The 21,698-nt window shown below is 32.7% G+C and overlaps 2 protein-coding genes across 3 annotated transcripts; one reads left to right on the forward strand and one right to left on the reverse strand.

The window, feature by feature from the left end:
- Positions 1-5,798: 5,798 nt before the first annotated feature.
- LOC7462016 (auxin efflux carrier component 3) lies at positions 5,799-8,412 on the forward strand. The gene is made up of 5 exons (XM_024584755.2): positions 5,799-6,706; positions 6,815-7,037; positions 7,210-7,295; positions 7,453-7,687; positions 7,969-8,412. The coding sequence occupies exons 1-5, from the start codon at positions 5,935-5,937 to the stop codon at positions 8,033-8,035; spliced, it is 1,383 nt and encodes a 460-aa protein (XP_024440523.2). The 5' UTR covers positions 5,799-5,934; the 3' UTR covers positions 8,036-8,412.
- Positions 8,413-17,774: 9,362 nt separating this feature from the next.
- LOC7466321 (15-cis-zeta-carotene isomerase, chloroplastic) lies at positions 17,775-20,699 on the reverse strand. Of its 2 annotated transcripts, none has more exons than XM_024584389.2 (4): positions 20,286-20,699; positions 19,225-19,371; positions 18,882-19,091; positions 17,775-18,303 (listed from the first exon to the last, which is right to left on the reverse strand). In XM_024584389.2, exons 1-4 carry the CDS (start codon positions 20,580-20,582, stop codon positions 17,968-17,970), a joined length of 990 nt encoding a protein of 329 aa, XP_024440157.1. In that variant the 5' UTR covers positions 20,583-20,699; the 3' UTR covers positions 17,775-17,967. The 2 variants fall into 2 exon arrangements, with proteins under 2 accessions (XP_024440157.1, XP_024440156.2); XM_024584388.2 differs by having other exon boundaries at positions 20,151-20,696.
- Between the last annotated feature and the right edge of the window lie 999 nt (positions 20,700-21,698).

Consider the following 21,698-nt stretch of genomic DNA (forward strand, 5'->3'; position numbering starts at 1 on the left):
AAGTCTATGATTCGGGTTGCAGGTTTGACGAGTTAAGCTGCAAAGTCCAATTCAATCTAATAATCTCAATATTAAAAAATATCATCTTGAATTATTTTTTTAAAGTCAAACACGCTTTTTACCAATAATCTCGGGTAATCTTTGAACCTGTTAAGTTGACTAGGTTATGTTGAAGCAATTCTCACACAATTTAATTTGAAATCCGAGTTAATTAAAGAGTCGAGTCTGGAATTTTTAAAGTTGACCCAATGGGTTGAGTGTACAATACCAAAGAGTTTCTTGTGGCTTAAATATCTTTCTAGGTTCAATTTTTTTTTATCCAATTCACAGTGTAACACAGGTAAAATAACTAGTTATTTTACTATTTGAGAGGTAATGACATCTCGAAAGTTTTGAAGTCTTTTAACTTGGTCGTTGCATTTATAGAATTTTTTACAAGAGGTGTCCATTTGAACCCCTAAAAATAATCTATTTTCTTATGGCTGTTTTGTTTTAACTTGGTTTCAAGCTTGTACGGATACTGTTTATAGTGACATGCCACTTGTCAAATTGTAGTTCCATCCTGGACTAGCTATTCTAAGTAATGCTAGTCGGTTTTACATGCGTTATTAAAGGTGTTTACGGTCCGGTTTGATCTGGTTTTAACTAAAAAATTCAACCGAAACCGGAAAACAATATTCTTTGTTAATATAACCCGGACCGAACCAAAAACCGGTTTTGTTCGATTCAAGGCGGTTTTTTAGCATTAAAAATCAGAAACCAATGAAGATTTGTGGAGGCCTTCGTGAGTGCTGGAATGACATTCCTTGATTATAGGAATAATAAAGTCAGATGCGGGCAAGAGATAGATTCGGCCGTTAAAGAGAATTATTCCTTCCTTGAATAACCATGGACCTAAAGCTTCTCCCTCGATTTTCTTCACAAAGTCTTGCAAATGTGAGGTAGCCAAGATGTGGTGTCAAAGACTCAAAACTTAAAAGTAAGATTTAATGTTAACATATGAGAGAAAATAAGAGAGGGAGGGAGGAGGGAGGGGGGAGGGGAGGGATGGGGCAGGTGGAAAGGAGAAAGGGGGAAAGGGAAGGGGAAGGGGCTGCTGGAAAGGGGGACAGGGATAAAATGATTTAGGGTAGGGATGTTTCTTTTTATACATTTTTTAAAGTTATTTATATTTAATTAAACTGGTTCTGTTTGGTCCGGTTCAATCGGTTTAAGCTTTTTTAAACCGGAACCGGACATGAACGGGTGATTTTTTTTATTTTTTAATTGGTTTATTCGGTTTTTTCTATCGGTTCGGTTTTTTCGGTTAATTTTTTTTTCGGTTTAATCGGTTGGTCGGTTTTTTTTTAACACCCCTATGCGTTATTGTAACAGTTCTTTTTAATTTTTTTGTATTGTTATTAAATTCTAATATATTTATATGGTAAGAGTTTGGGTTTTAAAATAATATATACATAATTAATGATAACTAACTTATATAAAAGAATTCCAAGACATTGAAATATTGATATATTAAAAAAATTGAACACTTGATTTTTCTAATTGGATATATTCTACAATTATTAATTTGTATTATAAAGAACCTTTTTTTTTCAAATTAAAAGCTTTGTTAAGAATAATACTTGGATATTTAATTTAAATTTTAACCAAATACTAATACTAAGTTGTCTAACCTTAATATTATTAACTAAAAAGTTAAGATATTGGAAGTTTTTAGGATGCTTAACAATTACATTAGTTATCCTTTCTATTTATATAATTAGGGTTGTATATAATATTAATAGTGTAACCCCCTGTACACTGATCAAAACTATAAGCTATACAAGTTAACATATTTTTTTATATTTGTGTCCTAAGATTCAACATTGTATTTCCTATAATACGCCCCCTCAACATAGTCAACCTCAACATACTTAGTGCGAGCATGAAAGACATGATTGACCGATAGATAAGTAACACCCAAGTTATCACATCATAGTGTAGTTGTAGAAAAAAAAAGAAGGTGAAGCTCTAAAAGTAGAGAACGAATCCAAAAAATTTCAGTAGTACCATAAACTAAAGTCTTGTACTCAACTTTGATAGAGGAACGATTAACGGTATGTTGTTTCTCTGATTTCCACGAGATAGGGGTAAAACCAAGAAACATAAGATACCCATTCGTAGACTTTCGATCATTAACATTGTCAGCCCAATTAGCATTAGTGAAACCACGAAGAGGTAGAGAGTCACCACGATTGATGTGTATACCAAAGAAAATTGTGGTCTGTACATAGTGCATAATACACTTGATAGCAGCCTAACAAGTTGCAATAGGAGCATGCATAAATTCACTTTATTCACATCATAGCACAAATCATGTATGGTGAAGGTAAGATATTGAAGAGTACCAATAATTTATTTATATCATGTAGAGTCAGAGTACAAATCACCAGATAACATGGCAAGCTTGGAAGAAGAGGAAGATATGGGAATATCAATACACTTACAAGAAGACATACCTACTCCGTGAAGAATATAAAAAACATATTGTTGTTGAGTGAGCATAAGTCTCATAGATGGGGATTTAACCTCATTTCCTAATAAATAATGGATGTAGTCGAGGTTCTGAAGCTTGAACTCTGAGCTCAGTAACAAAATTAGTTTAGCAAGTACAGTCGAGTTATTTTCTATAAGCAAAATATCATGAACGTACACAAGAAGATAGACAATATCACCAGCCATAGACAGGATAAATAATGATGTATTAACCTTAGAAGCATAAAATCCAATGGATAACAGATACTCAAGTGATTATACCATGCCCGGGAAGCTTGTTTCAAACCATATAAGAACATATACAGATGAGACATACATGAGAGATCAGAGTAGGATAAGTAAATCCAAGAGGTTGTTCCATATAAACCTCTTCTTGAAGTATCACATTCAAGAAGGCATTATAAACATCAAGTTGATTTATCCTCCAACCATGAGAAACAACAATAATAAGTACCAACCAAACCGTAACTGGTTTAATCACAGGACTAAATGTTTCTGAATAATCTATACCCTCTTTATAAGTGAAACTTCTAGCAACTAGACGCGCTTTGTAGCATTCAACACTACTATCAACACGCCATTTAATTTTGTATACTCGACAAATACCAATAACATTTATGGAGGGATGAGAAGGAACTAGAGACCACATACCATTAGAATGAATATCATTAATTTCATTTTGCATGGCATGATGGCAAGAAAATATCAGTTTGCTTCCTTAAAGGCGAAAGGCTCATGATCAAGAAATAAAACCAAACGGGAAGAAGAAGAGACAATAAGATAGGTTGTCTTATGCTATTGTGAGCGAAGAACCATTTGATGCTGATATGGGACCTAAACAGGAGGTGAACTAGTAGAGACCAAAACACTTTCTATATCTTAACTTGGTATCAGAACCTCTTCTCTCTATTTTTTTTTTCAAACCTTATTTGACATGGGTCCTAATCAAGACATCACATCTGCTATTGGCTCTACTGATGACAGATCTGTTATGTCAATCCTCCACTTTATTCTGCCTTTGGGTCCTTCTTCTTCTTTGATTGCCCAATAGCTACAAGCCTCTATATCAGCGCCTTATTCCTCTTCCATTTTGACATCTGGTTCTTCGCCTTCTCTAATTATTCATCTCCCTTATTTGCTGGTGAGTTCCCAACTGCTCCTCTTGTTGCTAGTTTAAATCCTTTTACTCTTGTTTCTCACATCAATTTTATGGTTCCTTTAGCCCACACATAATAGGTTATTTCTTTAAAATTATCGTATACCAACTACTTATATTGAAGGAAGTATATGAAACCTTATCTCCTAGGACAAAAAAAGAAGTGAAAAGAGGTTGTGGTAATAAAGAAGTAGAATGAAAATGGTGATTATAGTAACTATGATGTTGATGGTGGTTTTATATTAAGATGATGTGTGATGCAATGATAACAGAGGAGGTGATATTGGTGACATAGTGATGGTCGTGGAATTGTGATGATAGGTGGTGGTAATATGATATCTTAAAAATAACATAAAAACAACTATTTTAATTTTTAATTTTTTCACACAAAAATATGCAATAATGCAACCAAACATACTATGACAGCGTTTGTTTACGCTGCTGCTGCGTTTCGCTTGAAACGCAGCTCCTGCATGTTTGGTTACCAAAAAAACAGGATTTACTGTTCATGGGCCCCGCCTTTTCTTGCGTTTGCAACGCAGCAACGATCGAAGCAGCTTGGAGCTGCTTTTGTTGCAACTGTGTTACAACACAGTAAACAATGGCACGTCTTGCAGCAGAGGGATAATCAGCCCTTTCCCTTCCCCTTCTCCTTCTCCAAAGCAGCTTGGGGCTGCTTTTGTTGCAACTGTGTTACAACACAGTAACAATGGCGCGCCTTGTAGCAGAGAAACATCCAGCCCTTTCCCTTCCCCTTCCCCTTCTCCTTCTCCTTCTCCTTCGCCTTCTTCTCCTTCTCCTTCTGCTTCTTTTTCTTCTTCTTCTGCACCATGTCTCAACTGTTCTGCAACGTGAACAGTGGAGTCTCCACTGTTCACGTTGCAGAACAGTGGAGCGCGGCTCCCTCACCACCGCCCAGGGCCGCCGCCCCTTCTTCTCCTCCTCCTCCTTCTTCTTCTTCTGCACCATGTCTCCACTGTTCTGCAACGTGAACAGTGGAGTCTCCACTGTTCACGTTGCAGAACAGTGGAGCGCGGCTCCCTCACCACCGCCCAGGGCCGCCGCCCCTTCCCCTTCCCCTTCCCCTTCCCCTTCCCCTTCCCCTTCTTCTTCTTCTTCTTCTTCTTGTTCTGCACTTCTCCATGTCTCCACTGTTCAGCTACGTGAACAGTGGAGATCAGCTCCATTGTTAATGGGCCGAACCCGAACCTAAATGCATCGAACCAGTCCGACCCAAACCTAAATGCATTGAACTGGATGTGACCCAGTAAAATAAAAAAAATCTAAATTTTTTTCTCAATATTGTGTTTTATTTGAAAAACTAATGTTTCACATGATTCAATGGCACTACATAATTACATTTGAAGGAGATCGTATGATGGCGTAGCATTTGCAGAATTTGATCGCAATCCCAATTTTATTCATGATGATATTTTACCTTATGTTGTTGCACGCTCAGGAAACCATGGAAACTGTAGTCCTTATTGAATAGATTTCATACATGATGAAATTGAACATAGTTTAATATGACAATAAAAGTACTTTATATAAAGTATTGTTTATTTCATGATGTAATAGCAGTAATTAAATCGTTAATATTTCAATTAAAAATCATCAATATTAATATGTCTTTTTTAATTATTTTATAACCTCAATTTGAAAAGCATTTTTTAACCAAACACATTAAACTACTTTTTCTTCAACCTCAATTTCAACCACAGTTTTAACCAAACACCTATTTTTTCAAACCAACCTCAACTAAAAGTACTTTTTATAAAACAACTTTTTTCAAACCACAACCACAACCGCTAGTACAATACCAAACACACTCTATGTTTTATACATACATATATACATGTAAACACACAAACAAAGCAATTTAAGTAGTTGATTGGTGTTTGAAAAAAAATATGTAAAAAAAAAATACTATAAAGAAGGATTATTTGGGGTATTTATACACAACCAAAATTCTATATCAATATTTATTTATTTATTTATTTCAATGAATTTTTAACCTCAATTTATAAACTGTTACTCCGTTCCACGTAGAATTTCAACTTAAGATCTTTTAAGTATAAACGTGTACCTCACGCATATCTAAGCTCAATAATTGATTCCTTGTCCTAGCTAGTTGCTAAACAAACTCACATGATATGCAATCCAGCATTTAAATTTCGTTGAATCTCTTGGTTCTTTGCATATCTGTAGTCACTAGAACTAGCAAAAGTTCAGGGAAGAAAACAATGATTAGTATAGAAGATTTGTACGGGGTTCTATGTGCTGTAGTTCCTCTATATGTCACCATGTTCTTGGCTTATGCCTCTGTGAAATGGTGGAATATATTCACTCCTGAACAATGTTCCGGCATCAACAGGTTCGTTGCTTACTTTGCAGTTCCACTCCTATCCATGGAGTTTATTTCAAGGATAAATCCGTACAAAATGGACCTTCTCTTCATGGCTGCTGATGGGGTTTCCAAAGTCTTGATCTTGGTGGTCTTGCTTTGCTGGGCTAATTTCTCAAGAAGAGGAAGCCTGGAATGGGCCATCACTCTTTTCTCTCTATCCACTCTCCCCAACACCCTTGTGATGGGGATCCCACTGCTAAAATCCATGTACGGGGATGATAAGGAAGGCCTTATGATCCAAGTTGTGGTGCTACAGTGCATCATCTGGTACACTTTATTGTTGTTTTTGTTTGAATACAGAGAAGCAAGACTAGCAATGTTAAAGAACTTCAAGGGGAGTAGTAGCAGTAGTAGTTTTAGTAACAGTGAGAGGAGCAAGGGAAGTTTCAAGGGTGTTGGGGAAGTACTTGGAAGCTGTGGAAGTAATGCAGATGAAGTTGTTAATGTTATTGTTTCAACCCCTACAAGCCAAGAGATTACTGAAAATGTCAACACCAAGGTTGCACCGGATCCCCAGCAGTTTAGATCAATGGTAGCAGCTGCAGTGGATGGAGATGATAAAGAGGTCCATTTATTCATTTGGCGATGTGTATGTTGCACTTCTCAAGGCAAGATTATAGCTAGAGAAACAAGCATATATACATGTTTGTTTCGATTCATCCCCTTTTAGTTTTCTTTCTTTCGCTAATTAAAGTACTCTACTGTGGATGATTTAGGTTTCTGTGAGCAGTCAGTGCAAGTTCTTCGAAAAGAAGAAAGCATGAAAAGGGGAGTAGAATCTGAAAAAACGGAGGGTATAGAGAACAATACGGCTGCAATATCTTCCTTATCATCAGTTATGCTCTTGCAAATTCTGAAGACAGTGTGGCTTAAGCTGGTGAGGAATCCCAACTCCTATGCAAGCTTAATAGGTCTAAGCTGGGCGTTAGTCTCTTGCAGGTATTCTGAACTAGCAGTTAGTACATCATTACTTGAAGTATATTAATCCAGATTTAAAGCTCAAGTATTTGACTTATCAAAACAAAAGTGCTAAAGCTCAATTACTTTTTCCACTTTTTTAATGATCTTGCTACTTCCCTCCCTCCTTAATTTGTTGTACTTGTTTGGCTAGATATGGAATAATGAAGCCCCAAATAGTGGACAATTCGGTAACAATCTTGTCAAAGGCAGGTCTTGGAATGGCAATGTTTAGCCTTGGTAAGACTAGAGCAGTCCTTTCATCTATTTCTGTGGGTTCATTTTTATTTTTCCTCATATTCAACATCAAGAATCATTCGCACATGTATGGTTAATTACGATCACATTCAGCTTAATCACATTCAAAGCTGATTGAAATTTCTCAACTGTAATTAAGGACTGTTCATGGCCCTGCAACCAAGAATCATAGCCTGTGGAAACAGAATGGCTATTTATGGGATGCTTGCAAGGTTTTTAGCTGGTCCAGCAGTAATGGCAGTAGCTTCCATTGGAGTAGGCCTGAGAGGGACCATGTTGAAACTATCCATTGTGCAAGCCGCCTTGCCGCAAGGAATCGTCCCTTTTGTGTTTGCTAGAGAATACGGTCTACATCCAGATGTATTAAGCACTGCGTAAGTTGGAACTCTACGATAATTTATTTCAGGCCCATGGGATTAGATCAGTTAAACTTTAGTCCTGTGATCGATCTTAAAACAAGCTAGAAGAAGGAACCGAGGTTTCAGTGCATTTCAATGCGTCAGAGGCTGTTCTTCTGGAGATGCTGGTCAAGAAATCCAGGGACCAGAGTTTAACAGTGCTAAGACCTCAGGGATCTAAAATAACTTAATCACCATTTCTTTCTTATTCCTTCACAGCTTGTCACTAGTATGTTCTGAGTGATTTTATTTTGCAGGGTGATATTTGGAATGATAGTGTCTCTGCCCATCACAATACTTTACTACATTTTTCTTGGCCTCTGATACGAGGGGGTGAAGATTGTGGTTAGAATCCACACATCCTGTCATCGTAATCCAGCAACAGCGTTTTCATTCAAGCATGATCTGCACTCTGGTTTTTCTTCAATCATGGTCATCCGCATGAATGAGGACGAAGCTTCACTGCAAAGTCTCAGCCACATCAGTGAATTAAGTTTGCTAATATTGCTAATATTTATAACCCCATTTTACTGCGAGTTACAGATCATTCCGAGACAGTTTTTGTTTCTTGTAGTAAATTAGCTAGGATGTGTGTAGTTTCCATGGAGAGAACATTGATTTGAACTTAAAATTTCATGTTCAAATCTCCCAAGAATGAAGATGGAGAATTTTATCGAATAAGAAAGGGTACTTTTATAGTTTCTTTGCGATTCAAGGACTAATTAATATTCCTGCTATCATAAAAAACGAAGAACAGCACAAATTCCAAAAGATGTAAAGCATGAGTTCAAGGGAAAATATTTGTTGACAACATGTTGTCAATAAATAATGGTGACAATGAGCGGCGGCAAGCTCAAAATAAGGATAAGAATTTCACGTGAGGAGACGGGGCAACCCACGTATTACTTGGGAAATAAAGGCTAGTTTAGCCATGTGACGCCACATGTCCCTTAAAATTAGAATTAATTTAAGAAAAATGAATTAAAATAACAAATACAGTTTGGAACTTGGCTTGTTAATTAAGGTTAACAAGCAATTCGAACCAGTGTTAGAGCTTACTTTGTAAACAAATAGATTTTGAGTTTAAATTAACTCAACTAATGTAGGTTTTAATTGTTTGCTTAATTATGTGTTTAGATTTTTAGTTAGAGTGAGTGTATTTATATTATGAAAAACTATAATATATATAAGGATTAGTATGCAATGTTATAAATAAGTATCGATAGATTTTAACAACACTCTTGCAATCATTTTTTACTCTAATTTTTTTTATTTAATTATATAACAATAAAACATATGAAATTTTTTTTATATTAAATATTTTTTTAAAAGAAAAAAACAAGACAGCCGCATAGGACTAAAATAACAAAAGTAGATTTTTGATAACAAATGATGACATTATATATTTTTTAAAGTTAAATAAAAATAGAACATTAATAACAAAGCTGTAATTGTATTTTTTAAATTGAGAGACAAAAAATACATTAAACAAAAGAAAATGAAAAAATAATAAAACCCAGATGTTATGGCTTAGCCCATTAAACCTATGATTTAGATCATGGACTCAACTGAGTTATAATTTATATTTAACCTAAATATAAAATAACAAAAAAAAACTCATACGCATGGACCTTTGAAAGGAAAAGACCAAGCATATCGTGCACTTGGGCTTATGTTTTTTTTTAAAAAGAACAAACAGCCCTATTTTTAAAGAAAAAAAATAAGCAAACAACATTTTGCATGTTGAGGCAATCGGCATGTTGTCTACCAGCCTAAATATTTTTAACCACTGTGGTGACAAAAAAAGAAAATTAAGGCACTAAAGGTGATGTTAATGTATTTTTGGATTGAAATAAATTAAAAATCAGGTTTTTTTTATAAAAACAAAACACTATTTTTAAGTCATTTCGAATCAAAAACACCTTAACAACACCATTATAACATTTAGAAACCAATTCATCAACCCAAAAGGCTTGAAAAAGTTTCAAAAACTTGAAATCAAACCGGGTTAGATTTCTCTTCCTTAACTTGGATATGATTTCAGGCAACACCAAGGTTCTAAACAATCACCATCAAACTTTTATTATCGTATGGAGCCCATGGCACAAAGAACAACCATTTTGGTGGTCAGAAATGTCGTGAATGACAAGTTTCTCTCTCGACATCGGAATCCAGTAATCTCTCTCTTCTCTCTCAAATCAAGAACTAAAAAATAATAAAAATAAACTTTTATACCAAAATTAAATTGCAAAAAAAAATTGAGGAACGAAATGGGTATAATGTTGAAAGTTTGAGGACTAAATTGAACTTCTTATAAGAACTTTGAACCCACCGCCTATTTTCAATGCTTTTTTTTTCACATTGGTTCTCTTTCTTTTAATCTTGTCCTTGGTCAACAAATGTGCATCAATTATCATTTAATTTATCCCTCAAAAGGATGCAATTGCCCAAAAACATTTTGAGGACGTACCAAAAAAAAAAAAATGAATAGTAAGCCCATAATGAAATGTGAGAGGCTCCACAATACTCCTTACAATAATCTACCCACATGTTTTAGTGTTTTCTATAATTAAAATTAACTATTAATTAAAAAAAACTAAATCAACTCATGAATTTATCGTAACCGCATAGAGAGATCACTGTGAATTATAATAGTGTTACATAGTGATTTATCTCACTATTTTTTTTCTTTGGTTTATTTTACTCTAGTCACTCAATTTTATTTTGATTTTGGTCCTTTAATATTGTGTTGATTTGGGATTGGGCTTCATGATTTCTTTTGTTTGCGTACGTGTGGAGATCTCAAGGTATTAAGAAAATATTTCGTTACTCAGTTAATAATTGGTTTGAAAAAAAAAAGTCAATTTTATTTATTTAAAATAACTAGAGATTTAGGGACTGAATTTGAATCTAAGAGAAATGTTTAGCCCTTTTAATTAGCTACCATCAAGGACTGGATTACATAAGCAAGGAAAAAGTCTAGGTCTTTTTTTTTAGTTGCTTGACTTTTTTTTTTTTTAATTTGATCCTTCCATGTTGTATTTTTTTAATTTGATCATACTTTGTTAATACATGTTTCTATAAGCTACAATAGAGATCTAATGTTTGTTATCCAAGAAAATGCCCAATCCTTGGTAATTTAGAGTCCTCATGAGTTTTGAATCTCGATAAAGGTATATCTAGTAATGAGGAGTGATTCTAGCAATTTTTTTCTTAGAGATATGAGTCTTGTATCTAGAATTTGTAGTAAAAAATAGAGATTTTAGTGCGGGAAAGATCAATATAAGGCTAATGTTTTTAGACGTTAGAGAAATTCTAAGGTTTTTACAATTTTTGTATGAGGGTTTTGCTCTAGTTCACCCCCTGGTTAAGGTTTTGGTGTGTGTTTTATAAGATAATAGGAAAGGTCTGGACTTGATAAGCTAGGAATTTTTAGATCTTTGATGTTCAAGAAGAAATTATGATTTTTTATTACAACTACAAAAGAAAGCATGTCATGCTCTACAACTGGTGAGAAGATGACACCAACAGTCTCAGATTTTACACTATTGAGGATAGGTTTTTATTTTATGTTATGAAAATAACTTGGAAGAAAAGAAAAAAGATTTGAGTGGTTGGAATTGCAGACAATGATCATAACCATTGATTGGGAGAATCTTGGTGTTGTTTGATGGCAGGATAAAGGTTAAATAGGTTTTGAAAGGTGGCAACCCAACCATGTTTTTTTTTTTAAGCAAGAAGATGAATAGTGGCTAGACGACAAGTGATTTGATCTTAATTAATATATTTTTTAAAATAAATCCAAAATAGCGTCATTTTAGTTAACTCTAGATTAATTAGGGCTTTAATCTTTACAATTTGATTGCATCCCCTAATCTTTTGAATATTTGCAATTAAACCCTCAATTGTTCCTAATCTTTTCAATTTTATCCTCTGATTTCTTCAATTAAGCCTTCAGACTTCAATGCCTTTTTCAATATGGTCGTTGGTCTTGGATATTTTCAATTTGATCAACAAAATGACCTTGTAATCATCAATTTTTTTGTAATTTCATCGATGATTGAATCAATTAAGTCATCAAAACCTTGGAACCATGTATTTTGGTCATTGGATCATTAATTCTTATAATTTTGACCTCAATTGTCTCCCAAACTTTTATTTTCTTTAAATTAAGTCCTTAATTAAGTCAATTAAACTCGTTAAAAGTTTAATTAAGTTCTTGAACTTGATTAATTCTTTCAATTTTGGCCAAATTAACTTTTAAACTTAATTTTTGTAAGACCATGTTTTGGTTATTAGACCCAAACTCAAGTCTAGCCCAAACCCAAGAACTTAACCTAACCTATGTATTTAAAGAGGATTTTACTAGAGAATTGATTTACCTTTCTCCTCTTTTCTTTTCCTTTACCATGACTTTTCTCCCAATACCAAGGAATTTAATTCTAAGCTTAAGTTTTGGTTTTAATAACGGTTAAAGAAACAACTAAGTATCTCTCTCTTTTGTTATTTTTCGATTAGGGATTTGATAGTTGATGAGTTAAAGAAGGGTTTTGAGATTTGTATTATGATTTAGTGATTGAATGATTTAAGAAATTTAATTGATATTTTAGGGTGTTAGTCGGCTTAAAACAAACTGATTAGAAGGCTGGAATTATTAGTCTTAAAGAACAAATTGATTGTTTTTTGGACTTGTAGATTTGAAGACTGACATATCAAAATTCTAGAAATTTCAATCAACTGGTCGATTGATTAATCTAAATTGGCCGCCCAGTTGGCTTGATATTGCCGGTCAACCAGTTGGTATAAATTGATTGACCGGTTGGCTTGTGGTAGCATTCAATTGGGTGGTCATTTTGGTTGATCTATTGACCTAGTAGTAGGGGTTAATCAGGTCTATTAGGTTCGATCAGTTTGGAGTATGTTTAAGATCCATCAAGTAAATTAATTCGGCTTTATCATTACGTTTTGGTCTCTAAACTTAGAGTTTCAATATTTTATGTCATTTGCATCAAGTTATTTTTTAGTGTTTTTCTATATCCGTTATAAGTTCTATTGACGTTCCTACTAACAGTCCTCAATAGTCTCTGGTTTTACACATGTCTATCTTTTGCTTAATTTTCCAGGTGAGTGTGATAATCTTTAATATGCATGTAATATAAATATTACATGTATGTTGATTGTATGATAAGTACAATTGATAAATTCTTGAATATCTATATATGTTGCTTTATTTATGAGTACTCATCCATTCTGTTGAATTAAATTCAATTTAATATAACATTCATTTGCTTTGATAATTATTTGAGTATCTATTATGTCTTGATATCGGTATACTTGTCAGTAATTTCATGCTAACAGAGAGTAGTTATTCTATGTCAAATAGTATTTTGTATACTTAGTTGGTGAAAGATGTATAAGCTTATAACGACTGATCATCACACGATGATTGGGGCTGCAAACCTCGTTTGTTATCGGGACCTTAGGGTTTTGTTTGTTATATAAGCCAATGGCTTTGTATAATCTCTTGTGTGTGTGTGTGTGTGTGTCCTTATACTTATAAATAGTTAAAATATATATTAAATGTCATTCTCTCACTGAGTTAATTGAGCTCACCTCTCCATTTTAATATTATTTTAGGTTCTTGCTTCCCTTAGCATATTGATCTTTGATTGAGAGTTCCTGCTATTTTTTTTGTTGGTATGTCTTGTTTGCTTCCGCAAGATTTTTTTTATTTTTAGGAATTCAATGTTTTAGACACTCCACTATTATGTTGTCTTTATTCAAGATTGGATTTTTACTTCAAAGATTGGATTTTATTTAATATAATATGTATTTTGAATTATAAAATGTTTTATTGGTTTTGAGGAATATTTGAAAGATTAGAAAATGTTGCGTGAAATATATATATATATATATATATATATATATATATATATATATATATATATATATATATATATATGTTTTGAGGCTTAGCGTTAGTGAGGTGTCTTCGTGACACTGCTCCTGCGTTGCCGGTCACAGACCCAAGATTCGGGTCATGCAATTTCTCTTTCAATTAAGCCCTTGATTAAATCAATTAGACCCATCGAAAGATCAATCAAGTCTCTTAACTTAATTATTTTGCAAGTCTGCTCCAGTCTTCAATATCTTTTTTCAATTTGATCTAAATTCTCATTGTTTTCTTCAATTAGGCCCTTAATTACTACAATTGAGTTCTCAACCTTTGCCATTGGTCTAATTTGGTCCTTCAACTTCCACCTCATACAATTAAGTTCTTATTCAACCTGTTTTTAGCATTTTCAAATTACTTATCTATTGGTGACCCTAAAATATTTTTTAATTTTTGAATATTTTTTACATAAAGAATTTTAGGGGATTCAAGATTAGGTTATGACATCCTTTGTCAATTTGAAAATAACTAATGCGTCTCATGAAAAGATTGTAAATGACCCCGATAGCTAGTTATAAATTTTATGGTGTGAGGAGCAAAGATATTATATTGTTCGAGTAAACAGTATCAATGAGTCAAATTTCTAATTTCCCAACCAGTTTTAACTTTTGTTGATAGGATTATATATTAGTACCGTGGTATGTGGTCACAAATTTTATTTTATTTTGATTGAGGATATTATACTTTAATTATATCACTGTAATTTCTTATTATAATAATGATATTAGAATTATGTGCAAGGTTGTCAATAATATCTGTGTATATAGAAACGTGATTAGCTAGACTTTGGAGAGCTCATTTTCTGCAATAATGTGAATAACTACAGAAATTGCAAATATGGGATGTTTGGAGTGCGTCACCGGTTGGTTTTTAAAGTAATTTTTACTTGAAAATATATTAAAATAAAAATTTTTATTTTTAAAAAATTATTTTTGATATTAGCACATTAAAATGATTTGAAAAAATAAAAAATATATATTAATTTGAAACAAAAAATTAACTTTTTTAAAATTACTTTTAAAATATAAAAATAAACAGTATCTACGTGTCAATACTGAAACAAAAAAGAGAAGAACTGTTAGAGAACCTAGAACGACATATCACCGAGCTGAAAATTAATGTGCTCCTGTCGTTGTACATGGTATGCCTGTCGGCCATGCTTCCGCAAACACTTGGCTTGTCCTCGTCCTTCATTTTATGTCGATGCAGTAGCAGCAGTCCCATGTGATGCGTGTGGTACTAATATTACCCTCAACTGCCACATTCCTCTTTCTTTAACCAAGTTTTTCCTAATCGTCTTTTTCAGTAAAATTATTTATTTAATTCTATAATAAAATAATTTAATGTTTATTATTTAAGGATTTTTATTTATTTTTTTTAGAATAACATGATTACTTGGATGCTTTTAAAAATAAAACCAACATAACTCTTATCTAGAGGTTTTTTATTATTATTTTACATTGTTTTTATTTGTAAATTTCAATAATATTTAGGGACATTGTTGTGAATTATATTTATTGAATATAATTAAAAAAGAAAACTTGTTGGCAAACATCAGCACGTACATGATCCTCGCACTATTTAGATCACGTGTATGGGGTCATTCGATTACCAAACGCTGCCTTTTGGGACGGCGTTTGAAAGGTCTCGGCACCCTAACTTGATGAGGCATCGCGTATTCCAAGATTATCAGCGGTTTGGTGTCGGTTGCTATTTTTTTTTCCTCCCTTCTTCTCTCTCTCCCCACTTAGATTTTTGCGCTAATATCTTAAAAATTCAAGAACAACCCTTTAATTTGTTGATTCTTCATATTTGGTTCATTTTTTTTAATGATTTTTTTATCTTGAATAATTTATAAAATTGATATGCCTTCAATTTTATCCCTCTTAAATTTTTGCATCTTTCAAATTTGGTCCACATTCTTTTAATTACTATTTTTTGTTGAAAATAATTTTTAAAATTGATTTTCTTTTACGATTTCACCCTTCTTTGGTTTTTTTTCCTATCAAGTTTAATATCTATTCTTTTGATTGCCAGTTTTCTTGCTTTGACATGTTTTTAAAATTGATATTTTTAAAATTAGTTCATAATAAACCTCTTGATTGGATCTAGATCCAAGGTTTCATGGGTTGTGAGTTTTTAATATTTGACCAGGTTTAGGATGTGTTGTTCGAGTTTGTTTTGTTTTTTTCTCCTTTTTCTAAGCTATTTTTCTCCCTTTTCATCTTTCAGCATTTATTCAATTAAAAACTAGGTTTTTTTTTTTAACTTGCTTTCTATGGATTTTTTTGTTTTGAAAATGACTCGGTCTTTTTGTTTATCGTTCTTTGTTGGTTTTTTTTTTTTATAATTCTTTAAATTTATATTTTTTTTCTATTCCCTTCCTTCAATATTTGAAATGATTTTTTTATACAATTTATAAGGTTAGAATTCTTTTTCTATTTCATCCCCTATATTTTATTTTTCTTTCGAATTTAGTTCTCATTTTTTTTATTGATATTTGTTTTATTTGAGATAAAAAAAAATTTAAATTATTTTTATTTTTTTCTCTAGGATTTTCCACTAATTTTAAAAATGATATGGGTTTTCTTGAGTTTTTTTAATTGTTGTTCTTTGTTGGATTTATTTTGGCTACTCAATATTAAGTTGGTTAAAAATTGAACTTCTTGATTCAGTCCAGGTCTATGATTTAATGGGTTGCGAGTTTGAGATCTTTTTCCAGATTTAGAAGATTCTTCCAGGATTTCTTGGGTTTTTTTTTCCTTCTTTTAAAGTTGATGTTTTTTTTTTCATTTTTATCAGTCATCATTTATATCATTAGTGATTAGGTTTTTTTTTTTTGTTTGTTGTTCTATATGACTTTTTTAATCATGTATTTTTTGTTGTTTACCTTTTTTTTGGTTTGTCTATATATCAGCCTTTTTTCATTGGTCTTGTCTATGTCTCGAGTCACATTTAAAAAAAATTAATACACGCTTGCGTCATAAAATTACAAATGTTTTTTTTTAATTTCACCCTCTTCCATTTTTCTTTATCTTTCAAATTCGATCCCTATTTTTTTTATTGCTATCTGTTTTATTTTGTATATTTTTTTAGATTGTTTTTATAATTTCATCCCCCATGAGTTTTTTTTTATCAAATTTGATCTCCATTCATTTTATTGCTATCTTTTTTTGCTTTTGTAAGTTTTTAAAATTGATATTTATTTCACGATTTCATCCTTCAAAATTAAATTGATTGGAAATTAAGTTTCTTGATTCAACTCAGGTCCAAAATTTCACAGGTTTCGAGTTTTAGAGATTAAATTAAGTTTAGGAGGTTTATTTTTTTCCTCTTTTTTTTATGTTTTTTTTTATTATTTTTTACCTTTTTTTTTAAGGTTTGCTTTGTTATTTGTTTTATTTGATTTTTATAAGGTTAGTCTCGGATTCATGACTAAAATCACCAATTTTAAAAGTTAACACGGATTGATTTTTTTTTAATATTTATTTTAATTTCATCATTTAACATTTAAGGTATTAAAAATTGATCTTCATGTTTTTTTTTCTCTTTTTTTTCAAGTGGTCATTTTTTTTCTGTTTTTTTTTTCTATAAAGTTATCACAATTTTATATTCATTGTCACGTTGTTTGTGAGTTAACCTAGTTTAATTAAGTTTTTTTTCTTGTTTTTTATTTTCAATTTGGCCATTCAACATTTAATTTTTTATACTCCAAATGAACTCGTCATTTTTTATTTTTATTTTATTTATTATTATTATATTTTTTATTCATATTATTTAAATTACTAATTGGGTCTCAAATTTTTTTTGCCTAGCATTTCATTTTACATTGAAAAAGAATTTGGCAAGCACGCGAAGAGTAGGCCATAAATCTAGTTTGTACTAAGAGCACGTTTGGGAACGCGGCTGCGGCGGCGTTCCTAAAAAATTTGAATTTTTTTTTTTTTACTAAAATTTAATATGGTTTGTATGGTTTGGATCGTTTTGATGTGCTGATGTCAAAAATAATTTTTAAAAAATAAAAAAACATCATTGACATGTATTTTAGCACGAAAAGTTATTTGAAAAGCACCCGCAACCACACTGCCAAACATGCTCTAAGTCTAGCTCTACCAAAACATGCCAATCGGTCGTATATGCATTCTTTGCTGGTGGCTGTTCTATTTTATACAATAATACACATCCCTCATTCATGTGTATACAGGAAACTGCGATAAGCAAAATGAATCAAGACTTGTACATTCACTATATGTAATTTCAGACTGTATCCAATTTCTTACAACTGAGACGAAGATACCATACCCTACCAGTGAAGCCGGAAACTGGCAGCCTGCATAAGCGGGTGGGCAAAGTATGCACCTAGAGTCAATGCAGTGATTGACAAATATGGCAACCGCAAAAATTCCTTGTAATAATCTTTAGGTAACTTTTGACGACCATCAAGGATAGCTGCAAAAGGGACTATGCTAGTTCGCTTCTTTACAGCTTCAAAAGCCTCCCCATATCTCGTTGCCAATCTCCTGTCCCCATTCCAGACACCAAATAAATGGTGTCCAATTAAACCAAGAGATGCAGCAACAGTCACAGAGTTCCCAATCCAAACTGTATGAGCCAAGCACCACATCACCTGCCCAACCATCTGTAAAGAAATACAGCAATAAATGTAGATTTCTTTCACAGCTCTGTTTGAGTGACTGTAAGTGTGTGCGTGCGCACAGGTGAGACCATAGAACGGGGTGTTTCAGCATTAAATAGGATCTATCATTATTTTGATTTATTTAGATAGCCCTCAAAAGTATCTAAAGACAAAATATGGCTACATTTGCATAAGCAAGTTATCAGGTTCAGTTCAGCAAGTATCTTATGAAAGTGTACTTCAGTTACAAAGAGTGACATGTGTCCTGACTTAGAAGAGATGGAATGGATTTCATCCTCATGTCTTGGCTGAAAGGTCACATTTTTTCCAGCCAAAAAAGATTAAATTCAATGATGCTGAAAGGATCCAGATATCCAACTCATCATAGTTAAGTAGCACTAGCACATGACACGATCTTTAAGAGGGGGAAGTGGGTTACTGGAATAGCTTAACAAGTGAGGTTGACTCTTAGAAACCATCAGAGTCATAAAGAAGTAGCTTATTTTTTACTCTAATTATTGAAATAGGAAACAAGTTTCATTCAACTGCTTGGTAAAAGGCCAATCAAATAAATACCATACCTGCGGGTGTCTGGTAATTCTCATTATTCCAGTTTCCCAGAGATGCATTTTAGGCTTGTCAACTGCCGCTACTTCTAATAGATTAAAAGTTGAAGGATACAGGAAAAGGAAGGAGATAAAATTAGAAAGCCACACAAGTTGATGTACCGCAGGAGCACTTTGAAGCTCCCATAACTGGATGCCGTCATATCTGTGATTGATGAAGTACACCTGCAGCATGGCCATTCAGAAGTCAGCCAGGGGCTGTTGTAGATTGTATAGATGAGGAATTCAGAAAAACTGAAAACCACTAAGATTGTGGAGGGGGCATGTTGTACATTGTATAAAAGGATCAGGAACTCACAACAGTGCTAACAGCCAATGGAAGAGAAACTCCTGCAAACAAAACACGAAATGCACGTTCTCCAATAAGTTTTTCGCCCATGTCTCTGAGACTTGCCAGGCCACTGTGGACGGTGGCGAAAATTAGAATAAGGATGAACATAACCACCTGCAAACATTTCAAGTAGGCTTCAATTACATGTAAAAAAGCAAAGTGATGTCTAGATCTCACATAACAAAGGAACCAAAATAACAAATGAATATTTACGATGCCAAATCTCTTACATACAATCAACAAGGTAAGTCATCTGATATTTGTTTCATAAACCTATAAATCATCAATATCCATATATCCATTCGTGAAGAATTCTGCAAAATCCATTTATTTTCTATTCTTTTAGCCTGGACGCATAACTGCAAGGGGTTGGAACTTTTCATTCAGCATGTTCCTTGCGACCTCAAACATATCATTTCAGGCAGCTCCATAGGCATTCCCAGGTTAAAGCACTAAAGCAGGTCGTCCCACGTCAGTCAAGCAAAAGGGGTTAGCATCTCATAGAGATTAATTTATCCATTATTCAAAAACTTAAAATGACCAGTTTGCACGCAAAAAATAGCCACCAAAGCAGAATCGTAGACTTCTTGCTGATCACACCTGACCAGACCGAAAGATAAGCGAAAAGGTCTCTCACATCCATATTTTACGTCCAAAATTGCACTTGTCTAAGAAAAAATTTCGCTCACCTTAAACGTTGATAGCTAGCTATGTCAGTGGAATAGATATACATATATAAACGAAGTGATACATAAGCAACTTAAACGGCTAGGATAAAGAGTATAATTCATAAGGTAGGCCTGCTCGAACCATTTTAGTGACAGATTTCTGTGCGTGAGAATTCCATATGCTCGATTCAGCAATAAAACAAAAAATAAATAAATAAAACCCACCTCAGGGCTTTCTGAGAGACTCGAAACAGCACTGATGAAATCCTTTCCGAACCCAGTAGAGTTATCAATCCAAGCCACGTCAAGCACAAACAAAACAACACCCAAAATCAAACTGAAATATATCCAAGAAGATACCTTCTGCTTCCCCAATTCGAACGCGGCTGAATCCTCACCTGCAAGTGGTGGGGGGACAGAGGTATCGGTGTCAGCATCTTTGGTGGAGATTCTTGTAGCAAATTTCTTGAAACCCAGAAAAGGAACGGTGGGTTTGAGGAATTTTGGATTATTATTATTATTGGAGGGTTTTGTTAGACTTAGGAGAGTAAAAGCTGAGGAAGGCCGAAGCGTAAGAGGTTGTTGTCTACGAGTTAGGTTGTTTGGATTGTGGGGTGAGGTCAAAAATGGGTTCGAGAGAAGAAGAGAGGAGGCCATGTTGAAGATACGAGGGAAAGGGGGTTTCTGTTATTCTAAGACTAGTAGTGGTTTGGTAACCATTTTGGTGGAGAAGAAGGGGAGAGAGAATCTGGAGGAAGTGATGCTTTTGGGTAGGGAGTTTTGTATTTTTTTGATGAGGAAGGAAAGTACGAATCAGCACACCACTTCAATACGACACCGTTAAACGATTTAATTTTTATCTTCAAATTAATTGTTTTTTGAAATATACTTATGTTTTAAGTCTAATTATTAACTTTAAATTTGATAATTTTGATTAGTAAAAGAAATAAGATTTAATTTGATATTTTTATGGTATGTTATATTTTATTTATTTTACCTGAATTTAATGAATTCAATTTAAAGAATATGACATAAGAAGAAATGTGTGAATTTAGAAATTTATTAAATTCTTTCAAATACGCCAAGTGCATGTAGTCATGTTTTTTAAAATAATCAAGTTTTTAAATTTATTTTTTAAAATAATCTTAATTGACATGCAAATTAGTTTAAAAATACTTTTATTATAAAATAAAAAATATTAAAGAAACAAAGAACGAAAGTGCCGGATAAAAAAGTGTTGCCACACAAAATAAAAGGCTTTTTTCAGCATTCATTTTCTTCTCCAGTTGAATCAACCATTGTGCAGGATTCTGAGTATGAATGTAGTTATTTTTTAAATAATTTTTTGTGTTGAAATATATTAAAATAATATTTTTTATTTTTTAAAAATTATTTTTAAAATCAAAGCATCAAAATAATTTAAAAACACTAAAAATATATTAATTTGAAGTAAATAAAAAAATTTCAATTTTTTTCAAAAACACTTTTAAAACGCAGAAACAAACAGTACTTCCAGACTAACATTTTATTAGACCTAGACCGGTTATTGATTATTGAGAATTACATAAAAATCAATTCTTAAAAAAATTAAAATATGAATTAATAAATCTCCTTGTATAAGTCATAACACTATAGAAAAGAAATCTTAAAAAATAAAAAACATAAAATATAAAATATAGTCCAAAATGTAAATTGAATATTTATTTCAGGTTTTGTAAGATTTGGTGAGATTAAATTCCTAATTTTATTTCAGGTCTTAAATATGCAATTGAC

Source organism: Populus trichocarpa, chromosome 14 (assembly GCF_000002775.5).
Source record: "Populus trichocarpa isolate Nisqually-1 chromosome 14, P.trichocarpa_v4.1, whole genome shotgun sequence".
NCBI lineage: Eukaryota > Viridiplantae > Streptophyta > Magnoliopsida > Malpighiales > Salicaceae > Populus > Populus trichocarpa.